Genomic DNA, 24,411 nt, shown 5'->3' on the forward strand with positions numbered 1-24,411 from the left:
GCTAAGACCCTGAGGGCTGCTCTTATTTTCCTCCAGTGACATCTCTTGTCCTGGTCTGGCTTGCTTCTGTTTAGAACCGTCCAGAATTTCTCTGAAGCCCTTGTATGTGCTGCCCTCTCTGGGCCTTTTTAATGCCATTTCCTCTGCCTAGAATACTCCACTCAACCATACACACGTGTGTGCACATGCATGTGTACTGTGACTCCCACTCATCCTAAAGTCTCAATGGGAACCTCTCCCCTGCTCCCCTACACTTGGGTTGGGGTCTGCTCCCTGCTCCCATGCCCCTGGAGCTCCTGTTTGCTGGACTGTGCAGCTCCAGGCAGGCAGGAATCATGTCTTCCGGAGTCATCTCCGATGCTGAGCACCTGGCAGGGCGCCTGGAGCAGAATAGCTGTCTGGTAAATAACTGTGGCATGAATGATTGAGTGAAAGAAAGAGCTGCTGCTCTCGATGAGACCTCTCAAAACGAAAATAGAAAAAAAAAGAAAGAAAGGAAGGAAGAACTGCTGTCCAGGTAGGTCATCTCAACTCTGTCCTCACATCACTGACATCCCTGACCCCCATGCAGGACTTCACATACATTCCTGTCAAACCCCATCTGTTGGTTTTCAGCTCAGCTTTCCAGGTGGGGATAACTTCTCAATCCAACCAATTTGCTCCCCCTCAAAGTTCTGTGTCACCAGCAAATCTTATCAGCATGCCTTCTACATCTTCATTCAACTAGCGGGTAAAAAGACAGACGATGCTAGAGCCAAGGATAAAACCTTGTGACTCAGCGATACCAGTTCAAGAGCTATCATGCCCTAAGTATGCCAGGTGCCACATTCAGCCCTTCCCTGTCATTACTTTATTTCAGCAATTTTCAACCTTTTCATCTCATGGCACACAGAAACTAATTACCAAGATTCTGCAGCACACCAAAAATATGTTTTTTGATGATCTGACAAAAAGCAGGTATAATTTTGATTCATTCATGCCAGATGGCTACTGTTGTGTTGGCTGTTGTCACTTTTTTATTTGACGATCTAAGGAACAAGAGGTCACTATTTTGCATGTTTTAAAAATTCTTGCGGCACATCCATGTGCTTTTTGTGGCTGCCCTATGTAACCCTCACAACAAATTCTGCGAGTGGGGAGCATCATTACCTCCGGTCTTCACATAGACAAATAGTAGCTCAGACATCAGACTGCATTTCCTAGCCTCCCCAGCAGTTAAAGTGGCCATTCAACTAAAGTTCAGCCAGTAGAATATAAATGAAAGGGATGCATGCAGTGTCCAGACCTGGCCCATGCAAACCTTCCATATAAGTTCTTCCATGCTCTCTTTCCCTTCCTTGTTTTGAAACGCAATGATCTTGTAGGTGATCTCGGAAGGGACATATTAAAGATGACAAAACCTCCATTAGCCCAGGTCCCTGAATGACTACATGGAGGAAGGCCATTCCACTAACCCACCCAATACTGTTTCATAAGAAATATATGTCTAATACTTTTGAAGAATTACATGAGTTGTTATAGCAGCAACTCTAAGTAATTAATTAGCCGCCTTAACTAATACAACTGGCTTTGGCATTAAAAAAAAAAAGGAGGCTCACTCTGGCCAGGTAAGCTAGCTCAGTTGGTTAGAGAGTCATCCCAATACACCAAGGTTGTAGGTTTGATCCCTGGTCAGAACACATACAAGAAGCAACCAATGAGTGCATAAATAAGTAGAACAACAAATCGCTGTTCCTCTCTCTTTCTCTTCCCCTCACTTCCTCTATCTCTCTCTAAAATTAATCAATCAATAAAGAGGCTCAGGGAGATTCACATGGGAAAAAATTACTCTACTCTGCTTTGTGTGGCACCTGATTGGCTCAAAGTGTACCAGTTCTGGAAAACAGTCACTCCCAAACATCACTCTGAGCAGGGAGAGACCCTCATTTAAAGGAGGATGCAGATACGTCTCTAGGAGAAGGCAACACTGCAACTCGCAGGCAGAATGAACTAGCCACCACTGCCGTCCCCCAACCCCACCTTAGGCTCAATTAGCACCTTGATTTTGGGGCCTCTAACTTGGGCAGGCTCTGCAAATGAGCCCCTGACCAGTTTAAGCAAAGATACTGGGATCAGAAAGTGGTCAGGCTTTGCAGACCCAGGTTTACTCCTGGAGGTGCTAAGAGGGGAGGGTAAGGACAGACCTGCTATATAATCTACGGGGCCCTATGCAAAATGACCCCTAGTTAGAAAATTAAGAATTGCAAGACAGTGATAGCACAGCATTAAACCAAGCATGGGGCCCCATGTTACTGCACAGGTCACAGGCCTACAAAGGCAGCCCTGGGTTAGGGCAAGTTAGGCTCCAGAGGCCAAAAGGTCTCAGTAAGCAGAGGCCGCCCACAAGGGCACTGTCTACACAGAGATCAAGTGCTTGGTTAGAAGTATAGGTTAGTAAGCCAAACTGAATGAAGCACAGTATTGCCCTTAACTTCATGCAAGATGTCAGGGCAAGAAGATGGGGTGGAGCAAAGCCAAGCAAGAGCAAATGTACAAGGGTAAGAAGGGGCCTGCTTGCCACCGAATGCCCAGGGAGGCTATGGGGGCTGGGCAGGGATAGCCCTCCTGGCCAAGCTGGAACCACTGCAGGGCTGGTGTGTAGTCCAGCCCAGGTCCCACCTCAGTAGGGCAGAAGCCCCCTTCAAAGTGGATGGAAAATCCTACCAGAAGCAATCTGTTGCCCCCCAAGCTCTCTCAAGTGAGCAGTCTGAGTAACACGGCAGGGGGTAGTGAGTCTGTGTGTTCCTGGAGAACCAAAGGCCAGGAAGCCGAGGACCAGACATTCATATGACAAAAGCATAAATCTGTCCTTTCATTTCTTCTGCCTGTGTTGTTATACTTCCTTTTATTTTCCTTTAATGTTTCAATAAAGTCCCTTTTGAAAATCGCAACCCAGCTCCTATATGCAGTGTGAAAAGGAGCAAGGAGAGGACAGAGAAGTCAGGTAACAGAATTCCCTGGGTTGGGGGGGACAGCAGCTGCCAGTCTACTCAGAGATCTCACTGGAGTTGTCACTAAGTTTCCACACCTGGAGTGATGGAGTAGCTGTAGCCAGCTTATTTCCAGTGGGATGACCCCTTATTTTATGTCAGCTACAAGGGGTCCTGGGGACAAGGCTGTGTGGACCAAAGGCTGAGGAGCAGGGGCACTTCTCAAGGAGCTCCTGGCAAGAGGTACAATCAAATATGACTTGGTGAAGAAGCTGGGCTCCTCTGAGTATTCTTTCCTGGCTCCCTGAGTCACTGGCCAGTTGAACCCAAGAACTGCAGAAGCCTTAATTCTGGGCACAGACATGGAAGCTGCAGCCCAGAGAAGGGCAGAAACTGCCCTGATCACACAGCCTCTCAGTGCTGGAGCTGGACCTCAGGTCCCCTTATGCCCTGTGCCACCAAGAGGGAGGCCAGAGGAAGGAGCAGGGCCTCTGTCTCTGACAAGGGATGGCTGCAGTGTGGTGGGGGTGCCCACACAGTGGACTGACAGCAAAAGGCAGCTTCTTCCTTCAGTGGTGCCAGACAATCGAATCTTGGCCAGACAGCTATTTGCTAAATTTGGTTCAGAGAACTGTCTTCCCTTAACTCTTCCACATCTAAGCATTTGGGGGTGGGGCGTTCTCCAGTCCTCATTCCTTCAGGAAAAGCTAGAGCTGTACTAGGAAGGGAGGAGAGTTTTTTCTTGGCTGTACCTGGTCTCAGAGATTAGGGAACTGGAGTGCTGGCAACAGTGGCTGGTCAGCACTAAGCTGACCAAACTGGCAACACCTTAATTCTCCACCTGAATACTCTACTGGAGGGTCATTTTACACAGGTCACAGGCCAGAATGAAAGCAGAGGGCAGAGTGGATCAGACAGCTGGCCACATGAAAGGGAGGCTGCAGGCCATGGAGTCTCCTGACTGTAGACTATTAGGAAGAAAGACCATAGCAAAAGCAGGCATCAAGCCAGAAAAAAGAAATCAGGAATTGTGCCAGAGGGTCAAAGGTTTATGGGTCACAGAGAAATCAGGCCACACAGGAGAAAGTAATCAGGCTTCAGAACAGACAGTCACCTGTGACTCAGAAGGACGGGAGGAGCTGCGCCTCCCAGTGAAACCAGGTTGCGCGCTGCCCTGGCCGCAGCCCCCGCCCTCCCTCGGCTGCGGGGCCCGGCTTACTTGAGCTGCTGGGTAATGAGCTCCTCGTCGTTGAGGTAGCGCAGCCGCTCCTCCTCCACCAGGGTGCGCTGTCGCTGCAGCGGGTCCTCGTGCCGCCGCGCTGCCTCCGACACGCGCATGCTCAGCTCCGCCTCCGTGCCCTTCAGGAGCACGCGCAGCGACTCCAGGTTCTGGAGCTGCCGAATGCAGATGGACCGAAGGACCGGGGTGGGCGGGGATGGAGGCTCGCATCAGGGAAAAGGCCAGGAGGAGGCAGGCAGAGGACAGCCCAGTGCCTGGCGGGCTCCACAGCAGATGCGGCTGCTCGGCTGTGGCCGGGAGCAGCAGCGAAAGGGTGGGATGGTGGGGGGCAGAAGCCAAGAGCTAAGTTCTGGAGGACGGAGGCAGGAGGACGACGGCATGGGGATGGGGGAGGGAGCAGTGCTGAGTTGGCCCATGCAGAAGGTGCGGCTGCATGACTGTGAACGTGAGCAGCAGGATGGCGGGGGTGGGGGCGGGGGACAAGGTTACTGTGCTGGGGAAATACAGAGGCGGGGAGAACGGGATATTTGGGGGACAAGGAGTGGCCTTAGGTAGGGCCGTGGCTTTGATGGACTCAAGCACTGGGGTTTGATCGAGTTTCCGTGGCTGGGACGGGCAGACTGACTTAGTCTTCGAACCCAGTTGTAAGGCCAAGTTGGGGCAATGGTGGGTGTGGGCGAGATCGTATCCGTTGCCCAGATGGCAACTCTCTGCCCCCCTCCAGCCTGTCTCTGCTCATTATTCTCACCTGACGGGCTCTAGTACCCTCTGGAGGAGCGGGCACAGTGATGCCAGGCTCCTGACTGGGGGGACCATCTGCCAGGCGGGGCACGGCGGGGGAACTGAGGGGATCTGGGGAAAGGGCTTCCGCCAAGGGAGGGGGAAGAATGCAGGGCTGGAAGGAACTGGGATTTCCCTGAGTACTGACAGGGGGAGGCGGCTCAGTGTGGTGAATGGGGGCTCCAGGCGAGCGGTGAGGATTCAGGGAAAGGGGAGGACGGCTCAGTGACGGGGACACCCACCGATGAGGGGTAGGGGCTTGGTGAGGGGGCACAGAGAGTCAGCGACCGGGCAGGAACTCGAGGAAGAGGAAGGGGAGGAACCGTTCGGAGAGGGGCCCAATGAGGGGTGAGGAGGTACTCGACTGAGCGAGTAGGGGATGGGGCGGGGCTTGTGGGAATAAGTTTCCTCGCAAGTAGGGGGGCTCTGAGGGGGCCGGGCAGGGGTGAGGTCCTGCAGAGAGCGGTACCTGGAGCTTCCGCAATTGCTGAAGCTGACCGCGCAGGTCACTGGTGCTGTTCTGGAGGCCACGCAGGTGCAGCTGCATCTGCAAACGGCTGATGGCACTGGGCTGTCCTGCAGGGGTGCTGCTGGCTGAGGGTGGGGGAGGGCCGGACACTGGGGTGGCCCCGCTGCTCCGGCCACCTGATCCGCAGGCTGCAGACGGACCACAAGGGTGGGAGAACAAATCATGAGCCTTGGAGGGATTGGGGCAAGGTCCCCCACATACAGTACTGACAGAGGCACGGGACTGACTCCCTACCCCAGATGGTAGTCAGCCCTTCTATGGGGAGCCAGGGCAAAGACATCTTGGGCTGAGGTGACTATTCATTTATCTTTTCAAGCCTGGTGATATGGTTATTGTTTAACCCTCACTTTACAGATTGGGAATCCGAGGCTTGAAAGTGTAATGGCCTGTGGAGGAGGGAAAGGTCACTCACGTGCTGAGGGCGTGGCTGCTCCACTGGAGCCTTCAATCTTCTCACTGTGACACAGGAAAAAGATGGCTATCAGAGGGTCCATGCTGGCCCCAGACAGTCAAAGCCAGGTGAGATCAGCCTGCTGATCTCAGGATGAAGATCCAGAGAAAGGAAGGGACTCACACCCAGTCACATTGGCAGAGCTGAGCCCAGGGCTCCTGCTGCCCACTTGCCCCAGCCACACACCCTGACTGGTGTTGGGAGAAGTGCCTCACCTGGGGGTCTCAGGCTCTGAGCCTCGTAGGAGGGCACTCTGCACCAGGCCTGTGAGGCTGGCGATCTGCTTCTCCATGGCCTCCATGCGCTCCCTGGGGAGGATAGGGGCTTTGAGCAAACCATTCTCTAGGCATTGGGTCCCTCCTGCCCAGCCTCCCATTACACAGACAATTCAAAGGGTCCCAACACCTAAGGATCAAGTCCACGAACCCTCCCCCAATATGGCACTGGTAAGCCTGTCTCCATATGACAGTCACCCCTTCCCTCTGCAGCCTCACCTCTCACCACTCACTCCCTAATGGGCCCACCCTTGCTTCTCAGTGCTGTCACACATTTCCCCCTTGCCTGGTATGCCTTCTTCCCTACCTCTTCACTGAAGCCATCCCAGAGTCCCCAGCAGCCATAAGGAGTCCCTGTACACCGTCCCAAGGGAAGTACAAGCATTTTTAATATGTCTCCCCCACTAAACAAGGCAGAGCTGGGTTTGCCCAACTTGGCATTGACAGTGCTCAGTGCACTGCCTGGCACACAGGCCACAAAAGAGCTGTGTGAATGTAAAGCATTTCTTACCTCTCAGCAGCACTGCCTGAGGGCAGAGGGGGCAGGTGAGTGCCCTGGTTGCCTCCTCCAGCCCTGCATCCTTAGGAAGGAGCTGAATGTTGGGCAAGAGTTCCCCGAATCGGAGGCTACCTAAGTAAATGTGCCTCTCTCTCTCCCCATCCCTATTTCTTACCAGCACCCCTGCCCTGGTGGACTTCAGCAGGCCCTGTGCTGGACAGCTCTCAGCTGCACATTCTGTCTGGGCAAGAACGGCACTAAAGAGTGCTGGTTCGGCCTCAATTTTGGTTAGGGAAACAAGTTCAGGGACCTGATACAAACTCAGGGTTCCAGAGTCCTTGCCTGGGGCCCTTGTGTCCACCCCTAAGGTCTTGCAGACAGAAGGAAAATGCCATGTCCACCTCTCCATTGCCTTCCTTGCTACATTCAAGATACTCTGGTGACCCCACTAGATTACTCTGTGTCCACAAAGGACTTCGGGGTCTCAGAGTCCGGGACACAACTACCCTGCCACAAACACTGCAGTGCCCTCTCTCCACCCCACTCCCACGGCCCTGAGGCCTCGTGAGCGACCCTCACCTGGTCTCTGTGTCCTTTGCTGGCACAGGCGGCCCAAACCCAACGAGCGGACGCTCCCCAGGCCCGGGGAAGAGCTCAGGAGGAGGGACTCCAGCTGTCGAGGAGCCTCCAGCGCTGCGGGTTTTGCCTCCGGGGCTCTCTGCGAAGACGGATGAGGAGCCCGAGTCCTTTCGGAAGGATTGGCGCACCGGCGAGCCGCGACTAGGCGGCCCTGAGTAGGGACTGTGAGGCGGCGGGGGGCCTCCGGGTGTCGCTGCCACGTCGGCCAGCTTCTGCGGCGATGAGGGCGGCAGGCGGAAGCCATAGCCGTCCCCGTAGAGAGGGCCGCTGCCCGCCGCCTTGTACAGGGAGTCCTCCAGGTCGGACTGCAGCGCGGCGGCCGAGTAGGTACTGAGCGAGCGCACCGAGCCTCGCTTGTACAGGCCGCCGGCACCGGGGTAGGCGAACGGGTCGCCGGCGGCCGCGGCCAGGCTCAGGCGGCCCTCGTGGAGCAGCCCGTAAGGGTCGGCGTAGAGGCCCTCGCCCTTCACCAGCACCATGCCACCCGCCTTGTTCGCCAGATCCTCATCCGGCTTCACGTCCCGCCGCTCCAAGATAGCGCTGGGGCTGGGGCTGACGCCCTGCGCGGCCGGGGCGCCTCCCAGCCGCTCCGCCGCATGGTGCACCGGACTGCCGGCGTAGGAGGGCGGGCGCCCCCCGGCGTAAGAGAGACGCGAGCGTGATGGGGAGCCTGACGGCAGCCCCGACGGCAGCCCGGGCGGCGGTGAGCCGGACGCCAGGTGCGGTGCAGGCGACAGGTTGTTGAGGCGCCGCGTGGGCGAGGACTCCCTCGACGCATACACCATCTCTCTCTGTGCAGAAGACAGTCCGGATCCCCATAGGGCTGGTCACAAACGGGTTCCCTTGTTTGAGGAGCCAGCATCCTCCCTCTGACACTAAGTCCCTTCTGTTCTCTGCCTTCCCTCGCTCCGGCTGCATCTTGGGCGCCTCTCCCATCAGGGCTTCCCGAATGGAGGAAGAAGTGGCCGACGAAGAGGCACCAGAGGGGAAACCCGCAGCCTACCCTATGGTGACGGGTGGGGAAGCCCAGCGGGAAGGAGTGGTTCCTGGAAGAATCGTCTAGAATATCTAGAGGTGTGTTGGAGAAATCCACGACCCCACAATTAATGGAGGCCCCCTCTGCTTTAGCCTCTATGTTCCCTTCTCCAAAGCTGACACTTGTCCCCGATGACAAGGTACTGTGCTCCTGGACGCAATCTGACCAGCCTCCCCAATGCCCTGGACACCCCCAGCCATACCCGGAGATCCCCGTTGGTGAGGTGTGAGCCGGGGAAAGCGGCGTAAAGTGGCTCCTTCCTATAGATCTTGATAATACTGCGGTCCTGGATGTCCCTGGAGGGCGGGCGGGGAGGGGGTTGTTCAGAGGGTCAAGGTCTCCTAGCTCTCTGTTGAGGAGGGGCAGCTACTCAAGGGAGAGGGAAGAGGGATGGCAAGAGGGGCCAGGATCTCCTACCCCTTTCTAACTCCTTGCTCGGTGGATGTCGTGCCTCAGGCTACCTGCCGCTGACACACACACCCGGAAGCCTCCACCCCGTCCACTTCCTTGGCCCCACAGCCAGATTCAGGTTAGCTCAAAACTACCAGAGCCAGCAGAGGTGGACAACGTGGAGGGAAGGGGGTGGGGCTGAGATACCGAGAAAGGGGGCGGGGCGGTAGGGCTCCGGAAGGAAAGAGGAAGGACTGGGGGTGGGTCGGGAGGGGGCTGGGGAATGGTCTGCATAGCCAAGCCCCCCACGGGGGAGGAGTACGCGAAAGCCCACTCATTCCACCCCCCGGGGCCACGCCCACCGGACATCCTCCAGCTCATAGAAGACGTTGCGAGCCTCGTCTTTGATGAGGATGGCGGTGTTGGGCGACTTAAGCATGCCCATGGTGAGCTTCTGCGGGAACATGTGTGCGATGAGTGCGTGCAGGGTGTCCAGGCTGCTGACCTCGTGCGTGATGTGCACGCGCCGAGTTTCCTCCCCGAACTGCAGGAACAGCACCCCTGCGAAGGAGACGCTGTCAGTGCCGCCGCCAGCACGGCCACCACCACCACCACGCCGCTGGCCGCGAGAGCGAGGGGGGCCTTCCGGAGCCGGAGCGGCGCTGGCCCCGCAGAGGCAGGGTCTGAGACCGGACGCTGCTCCCGAGTGCAGATGCACCCAGGCACTCCTCATGCTGCTGACCTCTGAAGCCACCACCTCCTTGACCCCAGGCAGGTTGGAGCCTGGGCCAGGAAATGGAATTGGGTGGGAGCAGGTGGGACAGAATCTGAGTCCTTGATGAGCGGGAGAGGGGTGAGAAGGGAGGGTATGAAGTAAAGGGGGACTGCTGAAGAGGGGCAGCGAGGGGGCTAAAGGAGAGAAGATAGGGCAGCGGGTGCTGAGGGAGAGGGGTTGGGGAGAGAGGTGATGGAGAGGAGAGGGGGGAGAGGGAAGGAGGGCTGGGAAGAGAAACTGAGGAGGAAAAGGCTCTGAGGGAGGAGAGTGCTGGGCGTTGGGAGATGGGGAAGGGAGGCAGAGGCTTCTAGAAAGATGGTTGAAGAAGATGGAATGGTGAAGAGAATGAAGAGTGCTACAGGGCAAGCAGAGCAGGGGGGAGGAGCCAGTGGCCAGAAGGGGGATGGACAGGCAGGCAGTACCTGGTGAGCGCAGCTTGGTCTGGCTGGCTGAGCGGGAGAGGGGCAGGCTCTGCCGGAAGCGGTTCATCCTACTGAAGCCCAGAGGCAGCTCGGCCTCCGACATGGTCTCCAGCGACTCAGCTGAGGCGTAGGACAGCTTCGCCGCCTGGTCTGCCAGCCCGGGCTGGGTCCCCTGAGTGTGGCGGGAGCTGCGGGTCTGCAGAGGCGCATGAAAGGAACAGAGCATGAGCCCTTCGCTCTGCCTGCTCTGCCCACTCTGCCCGCTGTCTCCATCCAGACCCTGGGAACCCCCACTAGCCAGCGACAGACACACACAGGAGGGTCTCCTGGATTCCAGACTTGGCTGTGTGGCTGCAGGAGAGTTCCCAACCTCTTGGGGCCTTGGCCTCCCTGGGACACCCAGCAGGTAAGGAGTGGGCAAAGGACTCAGGCACCCTGGGAAGCTGGACAAGAAACCTTCTGAGTAGGAGCCATGGACATGCCTGCTATTTTAAGCTTCCAAAGAACAACAACAACAACACAGATTTGTCACTGAGGTGAGCAGCAGAATCATTGAGCAAATTGGGGCATTAGTTCCAGACGTTAATTAAGCGACAGATTGGTGAGTGGCGAATTTATCCTTCATGGAGTTCAGAGGGCTGGGTTGGGGGCAGGAGGCAGGGCCCAGGGAAAAAGCCAAGAGAGCTAGGGACCCCAGGATCCCAGCTCTGGGGAAGGGTAGGGTATGGGCCCTCACAGAGCTGGGAACAATGTCCTTGATTTAGGATTACTGGGAAAATCATCTCAATCCCCCCAAAGCCAGTTGGACCCCAGCTTCAAACAGATGACCTATTTCATGCAATGCACATGCTAAGCCTGGCATGTTCCATACATACACATGGCATTAACTGCAAGGCCTTAGCCCCTCCCCTGTAAGACACATGCTGCCACACAGCCAACCAGCTAGCCTCCCAAAACACAGTCCCTGGAACCCACCATGACAGCCTCTTGTCCCAAAGCTACAGCTGAGGGTAATATCTGACTGGGGCTAGGGAAGGGTGTCACTATTCCTTACCACAGGAAGAGTTCGATTACTCTCTCCATGGGGAAGGGGTCACCATGATTTATGTTGTACTTTAAGAGCCTACTTTTAGCTGGAGGCTAGGGCTGTCACTCAACCACAGTTCCTGCCGTCTGCCCCAGCCCCTCCCCTCAAACCTGATTGTTGTCAGAAACTCATTTATTCAAGGAAGAAATATAATGAATCAGATCTACATCATTCCATGTTATGTACATTATATACATATATGGATTACATATACATATACATTTTATGTACAAATATTATCAGGATAAATCATGTTGCCCAATTTTATTTTTCTATAAAATTAATTACCTATTTTAAACAACAAATCACTCAAAACTATTAACATTGGTTGTCTCCGGCTAAGACAGCTTTCTCTTTTTCATGAGTCTGCGTGTCATCCTTGTGCAGGGGCCATACTAATCTTCTCTATCTCATTCCAATTTTAATACTAATGTGCTGCCAAAGAGAGCACTTTCTTTTTACTTTAAACATTTTTCTGCTGGGCAAATTTTGCACAATCAGAATATGTTACTTTTGTAATTATTAGAAAAAAAAACAGTAAAAGTACCTCTAAAAAGGAATAATTTATTCTCCTCCCCAGCTCTCTCCTTCTCCAAATCCTGATTAACCCCTAATTAATCTCCATCTTTGTATTAACTCAATTTAATGTTCCAATTGGATTAGCACTCTTGAAAACAGAGAGTATCTTCCCCTGATGGGCAATGTGCCCAGCTGTCCCCAAAGTGGCCTCAAGGGCTTGGGAATGTGGAAGGACAGATTTGGGAACCTCAGGGGGTATCCAACCTCAAGTACAATGCCTTGACCATGGGTAGGCATGGGTCCTGGGAGGAGGAAAGCAGTATAGGAACTGGATGGGGGGACAGGAGGGTGCCCATTCCCAGACTTTGGTCCCCACAGCTCAGATCTAGGCTGACCACCAATGCCAGACTGTGACCTTCTCTTTCACCTCAGCCCTGAGGCAATGTGGGGAACCAGGTCTGGTCTGGTGGTGATGGGGTTGCCAGGCAACTGGAAGGTCAGTGGTTGCCAGGCTGGTGTGGATGAGGGGCTACAGAGTTAAGGCAGAATGAGCAGCCAGCAGGGATGAAGAGCAGGAGGTGGCCACAGTGCCTGGAGGGCACAAGTGGGGTTCCAGTAAGAAGACAGAACAGGGGCCAGAATGAAGGGGGGCGGGATCCCAGGGACTGCTAACTCCTGAGAAGGCCGGACCCTATACAGGGGAGCCTGGGGGAAGAGATGCCCACATGCCCTGCCCATGGCCCAGTCTCTGTCTTGGCCCTATGGCCACCTTTCTAGTCTCACAGCCTTCATAGAAAACCCTCTTGTGAAGAGAGAAAGCCTGTTTTCACTTATCTCCATCCCTGGGATGAGACAAGAGGGCAGAGGGGAGCGAAAAATCCAGGTGGACTTCCTGATTAGGAGGGATATGGCAAGAAAACAAAACAGTAATAAAAGCAGAGCTTCCCAAAGGCAGGAAAGAGGCTGCCATGGGAAGCAGTGAGCACCTGTCACTGGAGGTGTTCCAGGGAGCCTATGACTCCTGGTCTGAGATCAGACAGAGGGAACCTTGAGTGGAGGCCAACAGACTCGGCTCTGTGGGTCCCAAACTCTCTCCACAGACTGGGGCAGAATCATTTGGGGGCTTTTAAAAACACTTTCCAGCACCCCACATTCACAGAATCAGAATCTCTGGGGTGTAGGGCATGGGGTTCAAGATTTTGACAAGTTCCCAAAGTGATTCTGATTTGGGAATCAAGTCAGTATCCACGATTCTAAAGGCGAATGAGGTAAGCTATCAGGCAGGGCACCCTATGAGCCAGGCACTGTGCTTAGGACATGCAGGATCTCATTTCTTCTCTCTTTACAACAGCTCTAAGATGCAGATATTGTGCCATTTTACAGAGGAGAAACCGGGGCCCAGGGGATTAGGTAGCTTGCTCAGGTCACCTAGCTAGCTAGTAGCAGACTGGAATTCACCACCAGGTGGTCTGGCCATCACTACACTTTACTGCCTCCTCCAGAAAGTCTATGCCTGATGCCATGATTCTCTGATTCCATGATTCTCTGGTTCAAGGACACCTTCTCGCTGAGAGAATGCATGTAAACAAGAGACTCAGTGCAAGATGACACTGGGGAGTCTGGGGTGGATACCTCCTAACTCTTGTCACAATGCTTGGGACTTGAGGGGCCAGAGACTCCAGGACACAGCAGTGGTCTAACTTGGTTCAGCTCTGGGCCTAGGTGCCAGGGAAGATGGCGGAGGCACCCAAAGGTGCTCCCCCAGGGTCCGTAAGATGCCCTTGAGGGGCACACAGCTCCCCAGCTATAGATAGTCCAGACTCTCCAGAAGAGGCATGAAGCCCCCATTCCTGAGCTTAGCTTACCCCTCCATCTGGGCAACAGGTTTGGGGGTATAGGACTGTGAGTCTCTTGCCTGGCACTGACCAGCTCCCTGTAGTGGAAAGTAAGAACAGGATGAGGGACCCAACATAGTCACAAGGCCTCCCTGGAAGATGAAGTTCCAGGATCTGAGTTCAGAGAACAGGGCCCTCAGCAAGAGTATGGGACCCAGGCCCCTGCTTTAGAGCCAGTAGTCGTGGCCTGGGAAAGCCTGAGTATCCCCAACTCAGATCCCCAGCAGGGGTGGCCCAAGCTCCCATGCTGGATCCATAAGCCCCTGGCAGGCAAACCCCAACTCTCTCAAAGCAGCAGCCACAGCCTGCAGCCCCAAAGCCCTCCGCCCGCGCCAGAAGGGCCCGAGCAGTAGCACACCCCTGTGCAAAGCCTGTGCAGGGAGAGGTGGGGCAGGAGAGCACATGCAGTTGTCATGGAAGCAGAAGCAGCACACACTGACCTTGAAACTCCAGTAGTTTGGCTGCTGATGGAAATAAGAGAAGAGATGGTTATGAGGGGTTGGGGTGGGGAATGTAGGAGTGGGTTGGAGACCTTTGGAGCTCAGCACTAGGCCCTGGGACATGGGCCCTCCACCCTCGCAGGAACAGGAAGGAAGCTATGCCTGGTGCATCCCATACTCTACTGAGAGCCAGGATGGTCCTGAGCAGGCTCCAGGGCTCGGGGTGGGGAGAACCGTTCCTGATATTTACAAGCCACACATTCCAGTCACAGTAACTGTCCTCTATTAGTCACAGGTGGGAAAAGGCACCAATGACCATGATATAGGGAACCCATAAGACCCTGGCAGAAATGAATCAGAGCTGCAGGGTCAGAGAAATGGCATCTGGTTATGGCAAGCCAGAGGAAACTTCTTGGAAGAGGTGGCATTTAAGCTAGGTCTTTAAAAATGAGCAGCTCAGACTGGGTAAAGGCAAGCTGAGCAGAGGGGAAAGCATGGGGAAGTGCCCTGGGGCAGACAAGCAGAGTGTGTGTTGAGGGAATAGTCAATTGTCCAGCTTCACTGGGGTGCAGGGCCTGCGAAAGTAGAGATTAAGCTGCAAAGAGGGGGTTGGGGCCAGATGAGTGGGCTTAAGTGTGGAGCAAGATTCTGTAGACTTAACAGGTTGGATGAGCAGAAAGTATTTGAGTGAGCACAGTGGGGTCAGAACTGGACCCCAGGAGGGTTGATGGGGCAGATATGGGAGAGGGAGGCCTGTTAACATGATAAACCTGGATTAGAGAAAGGTGAACAGATGTCAGTCACCTTACAGCACTGGGCAATGGATGGGAGCCATGGGCAACAGGGAGCTGGGGAGAGTGAGTATGGGCAACACCCTGTAGCCAGATAGGTGAGAGAGGAGGGCTCTTTGCACACCTAGAGTGGGGAGAGGGGGACTCCAATTCCTCCTCATTCACAGTAACCTAGGCTCACCTTGCCTTCCCGGGAGGCCAGAAAGCCCTTTCAGATTTCTAAGGACAGGAAGGAGCTGCCCAGGGGCCTGATTGATGCTTGACAAAGCTGAGGTCACCCTGCTGACCAGTGCCAGCCTCGGCAGGAAGACAAGAGGCAGCAGATGGCCTAGCCCTGGGGTGCCTGGTACCAGCAAACAAGATTCCCCAAGCCTCAGAGCCACTGTCAGGGGAGAGGGACATTGATTGAGGGCCCCCAATGGGAGAAGAAACCCAAAGTCAGGGAGTCTTGGGCCACCTGAATGCTTTAATAACAAAGAGGAGTTGGACAGGGGCTGGAATAGAGGCTTTCCCTGAGTTAGACTTTTAGAGTGGGGGTGAGGCCAGGTTAGGGCTGGGGTTAATTGGTTCACTCTTCAGGGCCACCTTGATCTACCCTATCTGAGCTACAATCCCCAACTCTCCCTATGGCTTTAGATATAATTTGGGGGATGCAAAAATTAGTATTGTAACATGGCAGGCAGGGAAAGGGGACAGCAAAGGCTGTGCCCTACCGAGCCAGTGCCTGGAACAATCTGTGGACACATGCCACCCTGAGGGGTGCTAGGGAATGCCCACAAATGCCAGGGGAGGGGAGGCAAGGGGCTGAAGTAACAGGCTCTTACCATAGCTGCCTGTGGCCTTGAGAACGGGAGGGGTGGCAGAGGGAGTGGACACGTGGGGGACAAGCAGAGCCAGGCAGAGGGCACGGGAAGGTTTATGATGAGAGTCATGTCTGCAGCCCCAGTGGTGATGGACGGCTCTGCAGAGAAGGCTGCCATCTCTCATTCACCACCACCACTACCCTGGGTACTCACAGGCCGCCCACAGCACATAGGCCCCACACCGAGCCCATGCCCAGACTCTTAGACATCCTTGATAAGGACATCACCACAAGCACACCCAAGGCAACAAAACACCCACAAAAGGGCACAAGCACTTCGAGAGAAGCCCTCCGCAGTCAGAGACAACCTCAGAAACAAACAAACTCAGAGACAGAGATATTCATAGGGAGACCAACCCCACTCGTACACAAACATGTAACCCCCACAGGACCCTGGTTTGCCCACACACACTGCTACAAGTGCCACTGCAGTCACAAACACCATCCACTGGCACCATTCACCACCACCACCACCCCGCCAACGTCTCCCACAGGGTCACAGAAACACAGAAAGCCAAGGATTCCCACTCACACGTATGTACACAGACACACACCAGATGTAAAAGCACACAAAGCAGTAGACACACACATAATGAGAAAGTCTCGTCCCTCCTTTGCCTCACTAGCTAGGTCAGGTGCCTCTGGCCACCTCAGCCATTGTCCCATGCCTGTGATGTCCCAGACATCATGTGTCAGGTAGGTGCGCTCTTGATTCAAAAGAGGCAGAAGATGTCCCACGTCCATCCAGCTTCCAAAGTCAACACATCCAATTCAGTACATGCAGATGGCTGGGGCCCACCTCATGCCTCTGGGAGGGACCCAGGGATGGGACCTGTCTACAGCCATACTGGCTATGTCCTCATGGGCCCACCTCAGTGTCCCAAGGCTGGGCACATCCATAGGGCAGTCAGACCTGCAAGGGAGGGTTTACAAGATGGGACCAGGGGAAAGGACTGGGTGGCATCAGTGCCACAGGAAAGGCCAGCCACGTCCCACTAGAGGGTAAAGATGGAAGAGTTGCTTCATTTGTGCTTGGTGAACTTGGAGTGAGGCTACAATCACAGTCCTGGGACTTTGGGCTCTGGCCTGTGGAGCACACTGAGTGAATCCTGCCCACCCTCCTCTTCAGAAACTGGGACGAATGATCCTCTTTCACCTTGGCCCCACCAGGAATGAGACAATCTCCTGGCAACTGAGTGTCCTTAGAGGGGAAAACCTAGGAGAGGTCCTTAGGGATGCCATCCACCTCCCGTCTCTGTCTCTTTCCAGGGTGTTAAACCCATGAGACAGTCTTGGGTGACAGAGCAGAGGGCTTCTCCCTTGTTCACTAAGGTGGAGCTCTCCCCATCCAACCCTCACCACCCTCTCTCTACCTCCTCACCCTTTTCCTGGTTGTCTGTTCCTCCTGCCATGCCCATCGCAATGCCTGGTATATAGCAGGCCTTCAACAAATATTTGACCATGGATTAATGCCAAGAAAATGGGAGGAGGGGGTATCTCTGAATACTCTCATCTGGCAGCACTCTCTCCTCCTGACACCCAGCACTGCTCAGCCTTCTGGGCCCCTTCCCTAAGGATTTCCCAACACCAAACCCCCCTGGAAGGAGGGCAGAGGACAGAAGGGCCCAGGAGAGGTCTGGCTCCCAAACCCAAATCAAAACTTCCAATACCTGGGTGAAGCTGTCTCCCTCCCTCTAGTCATGAAGGGGTGTCCCCTTCCCAGCAGACAGTGAGAAAGCAAACTAAAGGGTAACCACTGTAGGGAAGAACCTTACAGGGGTCAGGGAAAATGTCAAATGTTCTAAAAGGATAAGATGGAAGCCCTCCATCCACTCTCATGGGAAAGGCTTTCAGAGACCCAAGGAAGTAAGGCCAGAGAGTCCTCAACTCCCTGGAGAGAAGATGAAACAGCTTCTTCCTTCTGGTGACTGGGGGGGTTCGCTCCCTCCATCCCCCACCCTAGGGGCCCTTAGTGGGGTTCTTCCTTCCCCCGGCAGCTGGTCTCTCTCAAGGCTGTTTCTTGTGAGGGCAGGGCTGTGCCCCCTGGGAACGTTACCCCAGCTAGACAGCTGAGGTCTCACCCCTTCCTGGGCAGACGTCCCCTTAAGCTAGGTGAGTGTGTGACCCCTCTTGACCTCGAGCACCTATGACGCATCCTCCAGGGACATGCACCCCTGCTCCTTAATCCCCTGGCTCCGAGTTCACCGGCATACACACCCACCTCTCAACTCCTGAGAACACGCGTCCACGTAAAAACCCGCCCTCCTAGACTAGAGCTAAGTAACGCAACCCCGAGGCCGCCGCCGCCTCCCACCGCGAGGCACCTGCACGACCCTCCCCCAGGTATGCTCCTTGGCACTCTCGCCTCCCACCCCTTCCCAATGCAGTGTGTGGGTTGCCGGAGGGGGGTTGCGGGACCTGCGCGGAGCAGAGTGGGGGGGTGAGGACACACCCCAGAAGGTCATGACTTTCCGAGGTTGGGGGAGGGGGAGCCCACCGCATTTCGGGGTGGGGGCCCAGCCCACGCGGAAGGCGGCAAACGCGGTGTGGGAGTGAAGGGGGCGTTTCTCAGGGATCTGGAACTGCAACGGCCTGCGCACCTCCACCCCTGGACGGTCCCTCGGAGCCGCTGAGCAGCACCCCCCATCTCCGTGCCCCCGCTCCCCGCAGAAGCCGAGCCCGCGACCCCGACCCCCACAACCGCTCCGCTCCCCCTTACCTGCGGCCACAGGTGTATACCCCGAGCCCCAGATCCCGCGTCAGGCAGGGCAGGGAGGGCGGCCCCTACTCCCACCCACCGGGGCTCTCCCCTCCCCCGGCCACCTCCGCAGCCGCCGGAGCTGCCGGTGCCCTTTGCTGCAATGCGAGAGCCGCCGCCGCCGAGCGGGCCCGGGCCCCGGTCGCCTCGGTAACCACGGCTCCACCTGGCGCGGCGCGCCGCCGTGCACATCCTCTCCCGGGCCCCCTCCCCGGCGCGGCCCCGCAGGCGCAGCCCCGCCGAGGAACGGCGGAGGCTAGTGGCTGCGTCGCCGCGGTCACCCGATACGCGGGCCCTAAGCCCAGGACTCGGGTTGCAGAAGGAGGGAGGGAGGTTAGACAGCCTAGTGGAAGCGGGGGAGGGGCTGCGATTTGAAATCAAGCCTCTGCTCCCTTCCCAGGGTCTTCTCCAGGCCCCCATCTCCAAAGATTAGGCTTAGGGTCCTGGGGGAGAAGAGCGTCTTGCCCCGGAACCCGCCACCACTCAATTTCCAGCCAAGTCTGGGAGGCCTAGGATGCCTGTTTCCTTGATGGCTTCTGATCCTGCTCTGCTGTGTGACTCTGGCATTTGCTGAACATATCTGGCCCTACACTTTACAAAAAGGAGCCTCAGACTCAGCCACCGGGTATGGGAAGTGTTCGGTAAGCACCAAGTATCAAGTGAGGACCAAATCCTGTGCACAGCCACTTTTCTCAGTATGTAATTCCAAGGTTCTGAGGCAAGGGTCCCTTCAAGCTCTCCTCCTTCCTCCATCAGAGCAGATGTGGGCAGGCCTAGAACCCGTCATCTTGGGTCCACTGAGCTCACCCAGTCCAGCCTCACTCCTCTTCATCACCGAAACCTTATCTAACCATGACACTCCATCTAGGGAGGCCTCTGCATGCCCCAGGCACAGCGCACCTGTCCTCTGCCTCATCCCCATTCCTGTTCCAGCCCCATTTTGGCCTCCACATGCACTTGGCCACTCAGGACAAGTCTGTCCCGCTTGCCATCCAGTCTTGGGGGCAGACACATCTTGTTCCCTGAAGTTCAGTCAAGATGAGGCAGAAAGCTGGGAAAGGAAGGGGGCTGAATACCCTGTGGGTAATGCCAAGCCATGCCATCCTGTTGCCAGACTGGAGTTCACTCAGCAAAAACAGCGGTGCTCTGGAGAGTTGTTTTCCCCTAGGCTATCACTTTTTTTTTTTTATAATTCTTAAAAAAAAAGTCAAGGCTTGCTGCCCCTTCCCAAGAGAAGCCAGGTGTGTGAGCAAGTGAAACCGGCACCCATGCCACCCATTGGCTCCCCTGACCCTACACCTCTTCAGCCTCCTGTAGCTGAACACCAAGTCGAGGCCCCCTTGGCTGCCCTTCTTCCTTGTAACTCTGACTCCCTGAACCCTCCTCCCCATCTGGGCGTCGGATGTCTATTTTTCTCCTGTGGTAATGTCCTGGCCTGAACTGGGAGCCCAAGCCCTGTCTCAGTGTGCCCCTGTCTAAGTTAGGGGCCATCTTCCCATCCGGGAACATGAGGCTTGATGCAGAAGCAGGAAACAACTTCAGAACAAGTGGCCAGTTGCCAACGTCCTCTTAAATTTTTGGAACTAAGGATTGAACATAGCAAGAAGGGTGGGAGAAAGACATCATGAAGAACTTCCTAGAGGTAAGACATCACGGAAGGTTGGGTCTGCTCAGAAATGGAAGGGTGGGGGTGGGGCGATAAGGGAATGAGATGGTCTGCAATGGGGTGGACATTAAGTTCAGGGCATAAGAGACTCCTGAAAACCAATGGGGTGAGGGTGGGGGAGGGACTCCTGTTTAAAGGAGAAAAGAACACACACCAAAAAAAAAAATTTTTTTTTCAAAACCTGAATATTCCCCCTCAAAAACTTCCTTCCCCCAAGGCAAACCTTGCTACAGGTTTGGGGAAGGAGTGGGAGGAATTAACAATGGTGGGGGGATACAGGGCATAACAGTCTCCTTAAAATGGGATGCAAAATAAAAGTCCTGGATATCCTCCCTCTAAAAAAATCCTCCCCAAAGCCAAACTCCGACAAGGGTTTGGGGTTGGCGTGGAGGTGGGTGACTCACCTGGGCCGGCTGGCCAGCCCCGGCAGGGGCGGAGTCGCCATGGAGGTGGGAGCAGAGGGAGCTGAGAAGGCACACGGGGTCCACGGTCCAGCCGCCAACCTGTGTGTGCGAAGGGGGGGACACCCCATTAGGGGGAGCGGGCAGGAGCCGCTGGGGGACTGTGATGGACAGGAAGGGGCATTCTTTCACACCGCAGAGGGACCCGGCAACACTGGCTCGTCCCTTAGGGAGGCCGGGTCTCTTAACTAGAGCCCTTGGTCTGTCTCTGCACGTTTTTCTCCTGTCAGACTTGGGGCTCCCTGAGCCCAGGGGAGAAGCATCCCCATCAGATACTCCTGAGGTCCTTTCCTTCATTTCTTAACCACCTCCTTATACACTCTGCCAAGGAGCTGCTCCCCACTTCTCTCCTCCTCCAGTTCTTCATTCCCTCCTCACTGAAGATGTCCCTTCCTACTTTACAGAGATGAGAACCATTCTCAGGGGTCCTTGCCCCGATGTGCCTCTTTCCCCACTGCACCTTTCTTCCCCACAATCTCAGAAGACACAACTCTTCCCCCACCTCAAGGCCACACTACACCTAAGGCTCAAAGCCCATCCCCTTCTGATTGCTCCAGGACTTTCCCCCATGGCCCTGCCCCCTCAGCATCCTCAAATCCACTCATCTTCATTCATTCCCTAAATGATTACTGAGCCAGCATTACGCTTAGGCACTGAGCATCCCAGGGCAAGGGAGCCAGCCGTAGGCCCTACCCGCTTACACTCTAAGCGAGGGAATCAATGAGCTGCCGAGTAAGCGAATGGATCTGATAATGAGGTGCTGTCCTTTGATTCATTTATTAAGTATTACTGAGTGCCTACTCGGTGCCAAAGAACATGACAGACACGGATGAAGCCCACAAACACGCCCACATCTTCTCTCACAGGCCTGCTGCCCCTTGTGGCCGCCACCTTGGCCGTCTTCATCTTTTTCCGAGCGAACCTCCCCAGACAGTTCTGCAGCCAACGGTCCTGTTCCCGTACTGCCTCCAATCTCCTCTGAAATTGGCCGTTACCTCACGCCACCTCGAGAAGGGAGCCCTCAGTCCTCTCAGGACCCACAGATCCTGGCCAGTCCCAATGCCCTTTCTCTCCCCATCCCTCTTGAATGCTGAAGTGCGGGGGGGGGGGGGGGGGGCTCTTGCTGGGCCTTTGTCCTCTCCCTCAGGTGCAGAACTGTTCCCGGTCCCCCTCTCCAACTGTCATGGGCCCTCTCCCCTCTCAGACTCCATTCTGCCTTGGTGGCCATGCTATGCACCGGGTTTCACTTCCATTCTGATTCCATGGCACTCAACCCTTCTCCTGAAGCAGTGGTCCCTTTAGAGTCCTGAACTGTACAAATGGTGCTTAATGGACACCCTGTGAATACCCTACCCATTCCCCAAACTCTTCTTCCATATGCCTGTCTCCCACCCCCAAATTTCCCTCCCAACTCTCTCATGTCTTCCCGAGGCACCAACATCTCTCTGTCACCCAGGTTTTTCTGTCTTTGCCTCAGGTCCAGGCAGCAAACAAGTCTGTTCAGTCTTCCCTCCAGCCCCCCATGCTTTTCCCTTTGTCCTCCATGACACACACTCTTCTTCCTCTCCTTCTCCTCCTGTCTCTAGCTCCTCTTTTATCCCCTCCTCTTCACCATGGAAAACAACCACAGCCCTTCTAGCCCCCACCATCTGGCCCCACTTTTCTAGTCTGCCCCCACTTTTCCAGTCAGCCCGCACACCTCCTGCCCACCGTGAGCCTTCTGCTCCAGCCCGGTGGACTTCTGTGCCAGTCCCCAAACCAACTGTGCTCAAGCTATGCTCCCCTCCCCTTCCCAGCACCTTCTGAAACAACATTCTCTTTCTTGATGCCTCATCAGTCCCTTTCCATCCTTCTAAGCCTAGTTTAAGTACTTCCTCCTCCAGGAAGCTTTCCCTGACCAGTCCTGCCCATCTGATCTCTCCTCCTCCAAACCCTCTCCTAAATGACTCTGCCCCTCACATTTAAGTTTATCCTTTCATGCCATCTAGATCACAAATGCCCCCACTTCCTCCTCGAAAGCCAGAGCAAACAGAGGAAACCCACAGAGGAAGGGGGGGGTCCCTGAGAGTGGGGACCATATCTCCTTCATCTGTAACTCTCCCTTATCCCAGTCAGAACTCTGCTCCCAGGAGAACTCTGGAGCTAAGACAAGGCAAAGGCCAGACAGAACTGGGGGTGACATCAGGGGGCAGATAAGGTACCAGAAATGAGTCAATGTGTCCTTATTCCCTGCAGTGAGGATGGGGTAGGAACACTCTTCCCCTTCCCCAGCCACACCCAGCAGTACCTGGGAAGGAGGGACGGAGCCAGACAGGCATGGTAGCCAAGCTGACACCCAAGGACTCAATTGAAAGGATGCTGATGGGATGTACCACCCTCCTCTTGGTCCCTTCTTCCAGGGCAGATAATGTCTGAGTCTCAGCTGCCATCAGGATACTTCTCACTAGTGTGGGACTGTAAGCAGAAGGCTAGTTCCAAGAAAGAACTTTCCTACAGACAAGAAGACCATAGTTGGGTGGAGAGATGCACCCAGGAACCCAAGGATCTGGGAGAGGTTGACAAGGGAAGCGTCCCCCTTCCCCCATAAAGAAAGAGAAAAGGCAGGCCCTGGACCAGAGGCAGGAACCCCAACTTCTCTCTCAGTCTTGCTGATGGCAGGAGAGAAACCAAGGCACAAGAGAGGTGGACTCTAGTTCAAAGTCACACAGAGTATTGGGAAGAGGATGGGGGAGGGGGAGGTTAAAGGCCCCAGGAGTTCGGGGCTCTGTCCCTGCAGGGGCTGGGGACACATTAAATCCAGCCAACCGAGGCTCGCTCAGAGACACATCACAGAGGTGCCAACTCCAAGTGTCTCAACTCCACTTCTGGAGGGACCCCCAGGTTCAGAACAGTTAGTTCTCCAGATGCCCCTCTTCCTCCCACTCCTTTGGCCTCCAAGGCAGCCTTCCTGCCCCTCTGCCCAGCCCAACAGCTTGAGTTACAGGCTGGGCTCTCTCTGCCCAATCCCATGCTCCGAATTCCAGGACTGCAGGTGGAGGTCTGGGGGCTCAGACCAGCCCCCTCCGCAGGCTCCAGAAAAGGTTAACCAGGGCAACTGCCCAACTCTCCAGTTCTTCCCTCTCTGCCCCAGACACCTCTCAGAATCCTCAGAATCGGAATGAGCCTGGGGGCAGGGGAACACGGGGTCAGACCCCTCCTCCGCCAGCTGGCCCCCGCTCGCCCCCACCCCGGCCCCAACCTGCCGCTGGGCCCCCACTCACCTGCTCCCGCATTCTGTCTTGCTGACCGCGAAGGGCCAGGGCGTGCTGGGGGTACTTGCTCTTCAGGTGGTCCATGAAGGCATCACGCTTGCGGTCGGCGTCCGCCTTCTGGAGCCCACTGAGCGCCTCCAGGCTCTGGGCTGCGATCACCGTGTGCCGGCGCTCAGACGTGTGCACCAGCCCCACGTTAGAGAAGCGCCGGCCCCCGCTGCCCCCGCCGCCCCCGCCCCCCAGGGTCCGGTACTCCCGCGGGTACTCGGCATCATCTGCAGACAGCATGGGGGGGCTGCTCCGCTCCGGATCTGCGAGAGGGGAGAGGGAACATGGCGGGGTCACTGTGCGCCCAGCCTGGGCCAGCCTGGGGTCTCTGCGTGGAGGGGCGGGGTCGGGCCTGGGAATAGCACAGAGGCACCCTGGTGAGGCAGGGGATGCCCACCCCATCCAGAGGACAGAAGGAGCGGAAGCGGGACTGAGCCTAGAGCGGCGGAGGGCAGAGAGCAGGGCGGGGTTCAGCTTCTTGCTCTTCTGCTGGTGGGTGTGGAAGGATGACTGCAGGTGACCTGCTGTCCTTTGAGGCCAAAGAGGGTCTGGAAGCTGGGGTCCTGGACACCTTTCTAGCCACACAACCCCTTCCTCCTTCTTAACGCTGGTTTGAACAGGTGTGGGA

The 24,411-nt window shown here is 55.7% G+C and overlaps 1 protein-coding gene and 1 non-coding gene across 4 annotated transcripts in view; both read right to left on the bottom strand.

Moving 5' to 3' along the window:
- SRCIN1 (SRC kinase signaling inhibitor 1) overlaps positions 1–24,041 on the bottom strand; it is a 40,145-nt gene extending 16,104 nt beyond the window's left edge. For 2 of the 3 annotated variants that reach the window (XM_090290534.1, XM_090290533.1), the window contains exons 1-11: positions 23,745–24,041; positions 20,428–20,526; positions 13,947–13,970; positions 10,006–10,201; positions 9,171–9,369; positions 8,621–8,714; positions 7,323–8,173; positions 6,185–6,277; positions 5,931–5,974; positions 5,459–5,646; positions 4,189–4,364 (exon numbers count right to left, since the gene is read on the bottom strand). In XM_090290534.1, the coding sequence (XP_090146660.1) occupies positions 4,189–4,364; positions 5,459–5,646; positions 5,931–5,974; positions 6,185–6,277; positions 7,323–8,173; positions 8,621–8,714; positions 9,171–9,369; positions 10,006–10,201; positions 13,947–13,970; positions 20,428–20,526; positions 23,745–24,023 (2,243 nt within the window). In that variant the 5' untranslated portion in view covers positions 24,024–24,041. The remainder of the gene's footprint in view (positions 1–4,188; positions 4,365–5,458; positions 5,647–5,930; positions 5,975–6,184; positions 6,278–7,322; positions 8,174–8,620; positions 8,715–9,170; positions 9,370–10,005; positions 10,202–13,946; positions 13,971–20,427; positions 20,527–23,744) is intronic. The other variant, XM_090290535.1, reaches the window with a different exon arrangement.
- Positions 11,435–11,543, bottom strand: LOC149998345 (U6 spliceosomal RNA). Its single transcript, XR_016507387.1, has one exon. It is a non-coding gene; the product is annotated as a U6 spliceosomal RNA (small nuclear RNA).
- Positions 24,042–24,411: the final 370 nt, after the last annotated feature.

The sequence above is a fragment of the Furipterus horrens genome, unplaced genomic scaffold (genome assembly GCF_987537825.1).
Source record: "Furipterus horrens unplaced genomic scaffold, mFurHor1.1.pri manual_scaffold_11, whole genome shotgun sequence".
Classification (NCBI taxonomy): Eukaryota; Metazoa; Chordata; class Mammalia; order Chiroptera; family Furipteridae; genus Furipterus; species Furipterus horrens.